We start from the raw sequence: 11,821 nt of genomic DNA, 5'->3' as shown, positions 1-11,821 counted from the left end.
CATTTCTTGGAGATTTTGGAAGAAAATGTGCTTTCTATGCACCGATAGGACAGGTTGGCGCAGGAGAAGACTAAGTTGAAATGAGTGAGTAATGTTGTCGTTAATGGTTGATAATAATCATTAAATAATTATTAGTGATATTGTACGATCTGAAAGAGGAGTTGAAAAGTCTTACCCCAGTATTTTACGACAGGCATATAATAGGTAGCCTCTTTAATGAAGCAATAATCTTTAACAAAACTGACAAATAATAATCTTGTCAATGCCACAAGGACAACAATTTAACTATAGCATATTTTGTGTCATTTATACTCTTGGCAAGGTAGCCTAGTGCTTAGACCATTGTGCCAGGAAGGTTGCTGGATTGAATCCCCGAGCTGACCAGGTAAAAATCTGTCTTTCTGCCTCTGAGCAAGGCAGTTCCCGGACGTCGAAGACCTCTCTGATTCAGAGGGGTTAGGTTAAATGCGGAAGACACATTTCAGTTGAACGCATTCAGTTGGACAATGTGGTGTTGACAGGATTATTTTTTCCCTTTACCTAATTCGAATCAGTTGAAGTCCTTCACCAGTAGAATTACTGGTCAGCAGAAGGCATCCTGCTCTAGAAATAATGCACCACTGCCCTCTTGTGCTTAACAGAAGCATTACAACTTTTTGCAACATTTGTTTCAATGAGCTTTTATGTTCATAGACAAACCAACCAAAACCAATCTCTCTTACCTTTGTAGTTTCTGTCATCTGTGGCAAGCAAATAGAAAAGACAAAATTACATTTGTTAATAGTCAAAATGATTTGGTGACTGGTAGCGTATGTAAATGCAACACTAATATTGTGTGATGTTTGTGAATTGTTTCATTCTTCATGGATTGATGCACTATACGTGTTACTCACTACACATGTACAGTACTCCATGCTCCTTAAATTGACATCAGTATGTAGGCCCACTGTAGACTACTTTTACTGTATTGTCTGTATACCCTGTGGAAGTGACGGCCACATCCGCTTCACTTCCGGGTCATGTCCCAAAATCTCTCGAATGGGCTTCAAGATTATATCACAAAATGAATTTAATATATATACAGTACCAGTCAAAAGTTAGGGACACACCAACTCATTCCATTTATTTATTTATTTTTCTATATTGTAGAATAAATGTGAAGACGTCAAAACGATGAAATAACATATATGGAATGATGTAATAACCAAAAAAGTGTTCAACAAATCGAAATATATTTTAAGTAGCCACCCTTTGCCTTGATGACAGCTTTGCACACTCTTGGCGATAAGGACGATAAGAACCAGTTAGTTACAGGCCGTCTGCTGTTTTGTACATTAGATTAAGCAGGGTTTTTTTGCCAGCCAGTACTTTTTGAAAATGAAAACAACATATAAAATAAATGGAGACCTGCAAGCTTTTCAAATTAGAGAAATATACAGCTGATTGGTGGGAGATGTAGTTCATGTGTGTAGTTCAAATGAAATGGTTGTAAATTCTCGACTTCGTGATTCTTCTTGGGCGTCAAATACGTTGAAGTAAATTCATACCAAAGCACATATACATTTGAACAAATATGAAGCCCATTCTTAGCCTACAAAACGAGAACACAGATGTAAAATTGATGGGGTATTACACAATCATAGGGTATTACACAATCATTCACAATTATTCATAAAATATGGCTTGTGTCCACCAGGTGGCAGTACTATAACTTCATGTTTAAGACAAGTACACAGAACATGGGGGTGAATGTAATTTGTATTTCCTGGATGTCTCGCATTCTCCCTTCTTGTCTCCTTCTCAAAATGAGAAGAGGAACCGAGGGGAGGAACCTCTGACCTTCTCCGCCGTTGTCTTTTGAGGAGGCGGCAAGGAGAGAGGATGCGAGGATTCAAGTAAATACAATTGACCTTCATCCAAAGAAGCTGAATACTTATCATTTGTACCTATACACACACACCTATGATTTGCACACAAAACAAAGCATATACACCATTGTAGAAAACATGCATGGACACACAACTATATTGATAATATATCAATGTACACTGAGTGTACAAAACATTAGGAACACCTGCTCTTTCCATGAAACAGACTGACCAGGTGAATCCAGGTGAAGGCTATGATCCCTTATTGATGTCACTTGTTATATCCACTTCCATCAGTGTAGGTGAAGGGGAGACGGGTTAAATAAGGATTTTTAAGCCTTGAGACAATTGAGACATGGATTGTGTATGTGCGCCATTCAAAGGCTGAATGAGCAAGACAAAATACTTAAGTGCCTTTGAACAGGGTGTGGTAGTAGGTGCCAGGCGCGCCGGTTTAAGTGTGTCAAGAACTGCAACGCTGCTGGGTTTTTCACACTCAACAGTTTCCTTGTGTATCAACAACGGTCCACCATCCAAAGGACATCCAGTCAACTTGACACAACTGTGGGAAGCATTGGAGTCAACATGGCCCAGCATCCCTATGGAACGCTTTCAACACCTTGTAGAGTCCATGTCACGACAAATTGAGGCTGTTCTAAGAGAAAAAGGGGTGCGACTCAATATTAGGAAGGTGTTCCTAATGTTTTGTACACTCAGTGTATATTGGTTTGTCTATGTATGTTTCCATGGAGCATATGTGTTGTTTTTCCATTTCGAAGCTAAACCAAAACATTTCATATCAACACAAACATCACAACTGAGTAACATGAAAAGACTGGGATTCCATTCCGCACTTACAGAGGCAGGCAGGTTTGGGTGAGTCCCACTTGCCCAGCTTGGTGCAGTGTGTGATGTTCCTGCCCTCCAGCATGAAGCCAGCATGGCAGCTGTAGTGCAGCACGGTGCCCTCCACCGGTGGCCCAGGGGGCTTCAGCGCCACCCTCCCATTCTCCAGGGACGTCCACACCCGAGGGCACAGCAGCACTGGGAGAGAGATGGGCAGAGTAGTGGGAGGAAGGTTAGTGAGAATGACAGTAGTCATATTTACATGACATGTACTAACTGCCAGTGTGTTTCTGCTCTGATGTCAACTCCTTATGGAACATATATGGCATGACAATTCTACAAGGAGTTGGCAAGAGAGCAGAAAACAGACTGGCACCCAGGCTACTACGGTACCAGTGTTCTTTTTTCTATTTAGTTTTAGTCTTCAAATACATTTCAGTCACATTTTTTAATCATTTCCTTCTTCGTTAGTTTTAGTTATTATCAGTCAACAAAAAAATCTGGACAATTTTTGTCTTGTTTTAGTCAGTGCATTTCCTTCCAATTAAATAATTCATTCACTACATGCCTAAAAGTATGTGGACATCTGCTCATCGAACATCTCATTCCAAAATCATGGGAATTAATATGGAGTTGGTACCCCCTTTGCTGGTATAACAGCCTCCACTTTTCTGGGAAGGCTTTCAACTAGATGTTGGAACATTGCTACGGGGACTTTCTTCCAGTCAGCCGCAGGAGCATTAGTGAGGTCAGGCACTGAATTTGAGCAATTAGGCCTGGCTCTCAGTCGACTGTCCAATTCATCCCAAAGGTGTTCTATGGGGTTGAGGTCAGGGCTCTGTGCAGGCCAATCAAGTTCTTCCACACCAATCTCGACAAACCATTTCTGTATGGACCTCGCTTTGTGCACAGGAGGTATTGTCATGCTGAAACATGAAAGGGCATTCCCCAAACTGTTGCCACAAAGTTGGAAGCATAGAATCGTCTACAATGTCATTATATGCTACAGCGTTAAGATTTCCCTTCACTGGAACTAAGGGGCTTAGCCCGAACCATGAAAAACAGCCCCAGACCATTATTCCTCCTCCATTAAACTTTAAAGTTGGCACTGTGCACACGGGCAGGTAGCGTTCTCCTGGCATCTGGGGACAAACTATTTTTACGCTCTTCGAGCTTCACTCCCTTTCTGTGAGCTTGTGTGGCCTACCACTCTGTGCCTGAGCCGTTGTTGCTCATAGACATTTCCACTTCACAATAACAGTACTTGCAGTTGACCGGGGCATCTCGAGCAGGGCTTGAAATATGAACTGAATTGTTGGAAAGGTGGCATCCTGTGATGGTGCCACTTTGGAATGTTGCTGAGCTCTTCAGTAAGGCCATTCTACTGCCAATGTTTCCTATGGCGATTGCATGGCTGTGTGCTCGATTTTATTCACCTGTCAGCAACGGGTGTGGCTGAAATAGCTAAATCCACTCATTTGAAGGGGTGTCCACATACTTTTGTATTTATACTGTATTTACCTCTTACTTCCATCATGTGCACATTCAGATAGACTTGTCCAACTAGGCCTACTATCCCCTAATATAGCTGGCACATTGCTATTGCGGCCGATTGTAACCAATGTCAGCCATGATTGACCATATAAGCTACAAAGCCTTGGCTACAGGTTAAACAATTTAGGCATACAGCTCTTTTCTCCCAATCATAACCATTGGATGGGGGTAAATAACAGTGATTCCTTTAAAAGGTGGAGAATCTGAGTTTTCCAACAATGCCAGAATTAATACTGTACTCCTAACCTCGTCTCCAGGCTGCAACTGCTGACGCAAAGAGCCTGGTAACAGTGGGGACCGTTTGAGATTTACTGAGTGACATGATAATCAATTCAAATTCTGAGCGAATCACACGACTATGAGGAGTCGAGGCAGAAAAGTTTTGTTATGGTGCATCACATATCGCCGTTCATGCTAATAGCTAGCCAGCGTAACTCGGCTAGCCGCCCTGTAACACGATGTACACTGATTGAATGCTGTTTACACACTTATGATATAGCAGACTCTGTAATATCCATGTTGCACGAGCTAACCGACCTCTCTTTGTTGGACACGAATACAAAACAAATACTGACCCCCGGATGCAGGACACTTAGAGGGAGGTTCTAAGGGTTGCGCTAAATAGTGATAGGCTGAGAGATCAGCCAATTAAAACCAGTGGTTGTGTCGTCCGCTCCTGCCAGAGGCTTCCTGTCAAGTCCCGTTCTGAGGCGCTCACCAGATGGTTCGACAGAAAGAGAGCCAGCTGGTCGGCTAATACTCCTAATACTCAGCAAATAGCATTAATATTTCCAATCTGAAATAAACTGCGCTCACATTTGCCGACCGTGAGAGCACCAACACAGATGAAGAACAGCGCACATGGGAAAATTGGGCTTCCAATCTGATGTGATCAAAGCAAAAATAAGCCTACATTGAAAGTAAGAGAGATTAAACGTTGTTGCTAGTTAAGGTTAGTTACAATTGAAGTGTCCTGGCCTGCTGGCTATGCATCAGTTAAAAAGTTTGACGAGTGACTGAAGTGACATGTGTGGGAGAGCTGGGCAGATCAGCTCAGCTCAATCAGACCGTGCAACTGAAAGACGTTAATTCTGCCAATGTGAGGATTGCATTACATAATCTGCAAACGCATGCACATTTATGATTGGAAAAAACAGATGAAAAGGAGCTTCATGTCAAATTGAATGCCCATTTGTCTCATGTGGAATTCTCATATCTCACATTTTCATCAACTAAAATGAAAACTAATTTGTTACCGTTTTCGTTTTTGAATGGCTTCTCGTTATCCTCATTCGTTTTCGTCAGGAAAAATAGGTTGTTGACAAATATTTTGATGAAAATGAACACAGAGCAGAATGGTGCACAACGATCAATGATACATCAGAGATATCCTTAGGTAGTGGCAGTGATATAGTCTAGTCAATCCAGGAACAGTGGCGGTTCTAGACCATTTCAACTGCGGGGCCAAGCTGGGGCCAGTTGTACTGTTAGAGGGGCCAGTTACATTAGACGTTATTGTTGTCATATCGTTTTCTTCACTGCATTGCAGGCATTAGCAGGCATTAGCAGGCAAAATACCATGTTCATAATCATCATTGTTACCACTGTCTAATAACGGATGTAAAAAAAGAATGATAGCAAAATTAGTTATGTAAAAATTATTTCATACTCCACATTTAGGGGGGCCACAAGGGGGTCCAAAATTGTTGTCACAGGGGCACTGCCCCCCCCCCCCCCCCCAGAACCGCCCCGTCCAGGAATTCACTCTGACAGGCATTGAAGAGGGAATTTACCCTTAGAGTGACAATAGAGTGACAATGAAGTCAAACAGGTTGGCTGTAAATAAAGTAGAGAGTACTTACGACACCTGCTGTGCAGTGTGATGTCGGTCCATGTGCCGTTGGGAAGGCACTTCCTGACCTTAGGGCCCACTATGACCCTGTTCCCCCTGCAGATGTACTCTATCTCGTAGTCCACTGGTAGGATCTGCACATTGCGAATCTGCACACAGAAATAGATGACGTAGATTTATGTTTAGCTATGTCTTTAAATATGTATATCATCTGACTAATGAGTCATTTTTCCTATAGGCTTCCATGCGTTGCTATGATTATGACAACAACAACATGGTAGCCACTAGATATGACCATGCTAGAGAGAATCAAAGGGGCGATAATGTCAGAATTGACAAGCAACTATATGAGCTATTTCTACTTTATCTAGGGTTGGATATGATTAAAGGAGTTAACGTAAGGGCTTTTGACAGTACTGTGATAGTAGTGATAGCACTGTGATAGTAGTGATAGTACTGTGATAACAGTGGTAGTACACTCTTAGAAAAAAGGGTTCCAAAAGGGTTCTTCAGCTGTCCTCACGGGAGAACCCTTTTTGGTTCCAGGTAGAACCATTTTTGGTTCCATGTAGAAACCCCTGTGGAAAGGGTTCTACATGGAACCAAAATGGGTTCTTCAAAGGGTTGTCCTACGGGGACAGCCGAAGAACCCTTTTAGGTTCTAGATAGCACCTTTTTTTCTAAGAGTGTACTGCGATGGTATTGAGAGTACCGCACCTGTTCTTGTGTCAGGCCTCTGTAGCGGATGCCTCCATCTCTGGGAGGACGGATGATGGCACAGCCTAAAAAGGATACAAGAGAAAGACATGATGCGTGGAAGAATAATCACTTACAGCAGTCTACATTACAGCCGTGAGATGTATTACACTCCAATTCAAATCATCAGTCCATCTAACGCCTTCCTCCATGCATTCAGCAACATTGTGATGATGCTCCATTTAGGTAATTTTGCAATCTCTATGGGATTTCTAACTGCTAACACACTTACACAAACACACATGTATACACACAAACACCATAATTACCTCCAGTTGTTGAATTATGTATGGCCACAACAAGAGATGGCAGAGCATACAGAATTATAAGAAACAATAGCTGTGCCATTACTGGATCTGGTGGGAGGGGGAGAGAGAGAAAAACTAAAGGATTAAATAAGAAGATACTGAAAGGAAGAGACAGAGAGGGAAGTTAGTTATCAACAGCCTTTATACAGAAGTACAGTCATTATATCGTAACAAAAACCTCAAGTTCTTTTTAGAACACCTACTCATTCAAGGGTTTTTCTTTATTTTTACTATTTTCGACATTGTAGAATAATAGTGAAGACATCAAAACTGTGAAATAACACATATGGAATCATGTAGTAAACAAAAAGGGTTAAACAAATCAAAATATATTTTAGATTTTAGATTCTTCAAATAGCCACCCTTTGCCTTGATGACAGCTTTGCACACTCTTGGTATTGTCTCAACCAGCTTCACGTGGAATGCTTTTCCAACAGTCTTGAAGGAGTTCCCACATATGCTGAGCACTTGTTGGCTGCTTTTCCTTCACTCTGCGGTCTGACTCATCCCAAACCATCTCAGTTTGGTTGAGGTCAGGGGATTGTGGAGGCCAGGTCATCTGATGCAGCACTCCATCACTCTCCCTCTTGGTAAAATAGTTATTACACAAGCTGGAGGTATGTTGGGTCATTGTCCTGTTGAAAAATAAATTATAGTCCCACTAAGCCCATATCAGATGGGATGGCGTTTCACTGCAGAATGCTGTGGTAGCCATGCTGAAAAGTGTGCTTTGAATTCTAAACAAATCACAGACAGTGTCACCAGCAAAGCACCCCCACACCATAACACCTCCTCCTCCATGCTTTATGGTTAGAAATACACGTGGTGATCATCCGTTCACCCACACCGCGTCTCACAAAGACACGGCGATTGGAACCTGTAAGTGGCTGTAAGGGAGTCAGGCACAGGAGCGCAGAATTTGGGTAGCAAACGGAGCCTTTTATTTTGATGAACAAAGCACACGGCACTAAGAACACTAAACACAATACAGGTTGGCATAACCCAGCGCAAACCAGTCTAACGTGCACATACACGAAACAACAAACAATTCCACACACAGACATGGGGGTAACAGAGGGTTAAATACACGTCAAATAATGAGGGAATGTAAACCAGGTGTGTGGGAAAACAAGACAAAACAAATGGAAAAATGAAAGGTGGATCGGCGATGGCTAGAAGACTGGTGACGTCGACCGCCGAACGCCGCCCGAACAAGGAGAGGAACCGAATTCGGCGGAAGTTGTGACAGAACCAAAAATCTTACATTTGGACTCCAGACCAAAGGACAAATTTCCACCAGTCTAATGTCCATTGCTCGTAATGCTTGGCCCAAGCAAGTCTCTTCTTCTTATTGGTGTCCTTTACTAGTGGTTTCTTTGCAGCAATTCAACCATGAAGGCCTGATGCACACAGTTTTCTGTGAACAGTGGATTTTGAGATGTGTCTGTTACTTGAACTCTCTGAAGCATTTACTTGGGCTGCAATTTATGAGGCTGGTAACTCTAATGAACTTATCCTCTGCAGCAGAGGTAACTCTGGGTCTTCCATTCCTGTGGCGGTCCTCATGAGAGCCAGTTTCATCATAGCGCTTGATGGTTTTTGCGACTGCACTTGAAGAAACTTTAAAAGTTCTTGACATTTTTTGTATTGACTGACCTTCATGTCTTAAAGTAATGATGGACTGTCGGTTCTCTTTGCTTATTTGAGCTGTTTTTGCCATAATATGGACTTGGTCTTTTACCAAATATGGCTATCTTCTGTGTCGTTGTCCCCCCCCCCCCCCCCCCCCCCACCACCACCAAGTCACAACACAACTGATTGGCTCAAATGCATTAAGAAGGGAAGAAATTCCACAAATTAACTTTTAAGAACTCACACCTGTTAATTGAAATGCATTCCAGGTGACAACCTCATGAATCTGGTTGAGAGAATGCCAAGAGTGTGCAAAGCTGTCATCAAGGCAAAGGGTGGCTACTTTGAAGAATATCAAATATCAAATAAACACTTTTTTGGTTACTACATGATTCCATATGTGTTTCTTCATAGTTTTGATGTCTTCACTATTATTCTACAATGTAGAAAATAGTAAAAATAAAGAAAAACCCTTGAATGAGTAGGTGTTATAAAACTTTTGACCGGTAGTGTAATTCATAACCATTGACAAGGACAACCCAGATAATCATCTAAACCACTGCCCAAACAACAACATACACCAACCTTCATATGTACACTATTCATCTAGTGACAAAAACCTCACCTACAGCAGTTCAGTGAGTAGTGCTCCTGCCGCTAAAGACCAGTGTGTTAGTTGTTACTAATATGTACTGGCTCCATGCGCTACAGAGAGATAGTATGAGAGCAGAACTCACTCTGCCATAACCCTGCGCATAATGTACAGATTTCATGAGCTCCTCCCACAGTGGAGTGGGATAGGTTAAGATCGCTCACTCAGTCCAACAGTGTGCTTTCAGTGCTAACACAGACGACACAGCAGCCATAGGAGTGTGTACTAAAGTATAAATACACCTAAATATAGCCACTCGTTTGAAGTGCTGAATAATGAATGCAACTTCATCATGTTGTCACACAGAGAGATGGGGAGAGAAAGAGGAGGGGAGAGAAAGAGGGAGAGATAGAGAGAGAGAGAACAGTGTGGAACAAAGCTCCGCAGTGAGACAGATGGTGGGAAGGAAGGGAAGGGTAGTGGAGGAAGACAGACACTGTTGGATACTTCATTAGCATTATGGTGTATTTTTAGAGCACTAACAAGAGCATGCAGGAAGAGACAAAGAGAAAGAGAGAGAAAGTGGGTAATGCAACGAGAAGTATGTGTGAGACAGAGAGAGAGAGAGAGAGAGAGAGAGAGATAGAGCGAGCGAGCGAGCTAGAGAGGGACAACACAGTGGGAGACACTCCTCACATACTGAGATACATAAAAGCAAACTGTGTGAGCGAGGTTTGGATCAGACAGATTAAAATATATCAAGCTAGCCAGAATAATAAATATTATGGTAATAACAGTGGCCTATATTAAATCAACAAGCTGCCGCTATATCTTTAGGTGCAGCAAGACTAATTGCAGCACCATGGACAGCGGATGTATCTGAACAAAAGATTCCAACTGGGACGAGCATAGAGAAACAGATATTTCAGGACCATGGACAGCAGCACCCACGGCATCACAGATACGTATCTAAGCCAGAGACCAAAACGGCGTCACACAACATTCCATCCATGAGATGTAGCTTATTTATTAAGCAAGCCACATCTGACATGCTATTAGAAAAATGCTAAAGCATTGCAAAAACAGCCATATGTTTACAATGGTGCGCAGGTGTATTTAAACATCGAGACACGTGCACTGGACTGATATTGCCTACAAAACGCTCTAAGGTGCCACCAACAGTAGGCTACCGGTAGTTGCTGGTCCGTATTGACACGGACGGGAATCCTTGACGGCCTATCGAAGAAGGCCAGCCCTATGTCCGTTTGCAGAATTCAGATTTGAGAAGTTCGGATTTCATGTCAATTCTAGCATGCCATTCATTCCCATAGCATAAATACATTCACTGAAAACGTGCAAAATATATCTCAAGATAAACTAACGTCATTAATAGGTGGAACTGTGTGTTATATTATGCTACGATAATACAAAACGATGTAAAGTCGTTGCTGCTTGGCGAAACCTGTCATTTACGAGAATACAATTTACAAAGGCTAGAGTAGACCTGTCATCTGAATACAAATATAATACAGTCAAATCTATGCAAGCTTGATTCCTTAGAATTATACACCATTGTTTAGGTTGCATACTGAGTAAGAGATTGTAGCATGTAATAATGTGTACTTACAAATACTTTCGACGCGCTCAGTCAAGATGACCGTATGTCCATCGGTTGCGACTCGTTTGGGATCACCCAAATGTCGAATTATTTGGTAAAATGTGCTTCTTTGCAACGTATTGTATGGCTATGTTTTTATGGCTATAAATGTGCAACCCGGTCCCCATGCATAGCGTATACATTGAATGTCAAAAACAACCGTATTAATCACTCTATTGCCATCTACTTTAATTTCGTATGGTGAAAAGTCAGAAACGAAAAATGTACATATAAATACACGCACTATATACAATCGCTTCCCCATGTACGACGAAACACCGAATCCTCACACTCCCTCCCTTTTTTCTCTCTCCCTACAATCTCCAGCTAATTCACGACGTCATGATAGAGACGTACGTAGGTAGGCCTACCGTGCATAAAAGTCATTTTCTCACGCACACATCTCCTTTTCCAAGATGCATGTTTACGTATTGGGCCACACCAGCAAATCGTGATCATAGCAAATCTAAGAGCTTTACATTTATGATAAGCGTTATGGAGTTATCCTAATCGGTTAAGTAATTATATGCAATAAGAAATATGGAAGATTCCCAATACATGCACTTTATTAAGCCTTCAGATCCTATGTCACTAAAGCAGGCATAAATCGTTTGTACAACATTGAGCCTCTATTTTCAGCGTTAGTAACACCAGAGATGTTCTTATAATACAGGATATGGTACCCCTCTCCCTCCTCCAGACATCTATTCCCGAGAGCACGTCTCCTTCATATTTATATCCTGTTGAATAATTGAA

At 41.9% G+C, this 11,821-nt stretch overlaps 1 protein-coding gene across 1 annotated transcript in view; it reads right to left on the bottom strand.

Annotated features, from left to right (window-relative positions):
* LOC115177665 (gamma-aminobutyric acid type B receptor subunit 1) overlaps positions 1-11,366 on the bottom strand; it is a 49,596-nt gene extending 38,230 nt beyond the window's left edge. Inside the window, exons 1-6 of the mRNA XM_029738612.1 lie at positions 11,036-11,366; positions 7,146-7,232; positions 6,838-6,902; positions 6,131-6,269; positions 2,727-2,912; positions 723-740 (exon numbers count right to left, since the gene is read on the bottom strand). Coding sequence (XP_029594472.1) covers positions 723-740; positions 2,727-2,912; positions 6,131-6,269; positions 6,838-6,902; positions 7,146-7,224 — 487 coding nt within the window. The 5' untranslated portion in view covers positions 7,225-7,232; positions 11,036-11,366. The remainder of the gene's footprint in view (positions 1-722; positions 741-2,726; positions 2,913-6,130; positions 6,270-6,837; positions 6,903-7,145; positions 7,233-11,035) is intronic.
* Between the last annotated feature and the right edge of the window lie 455 nt (positions 11,367-11,821).

The sequence above is a fragment of the Salmo trutta genome, chromosome 3 (genome assembly GCF_901001165.1).
Source record: "Salmo trutta chromosome 3, fSalTru1.1, whole genome shotgun sequence".
NCBI lineage: Eukaryota > Metazoa > Chordata > Actinopteri > Salmoniformes > Salmonidae > Salmo > Salmo trutta.
The sequence above is the reverse complement of the archived record's forward strand: the minus strand, read 5'-3'. Positions and strand labels throughout refer to the sequence as shown.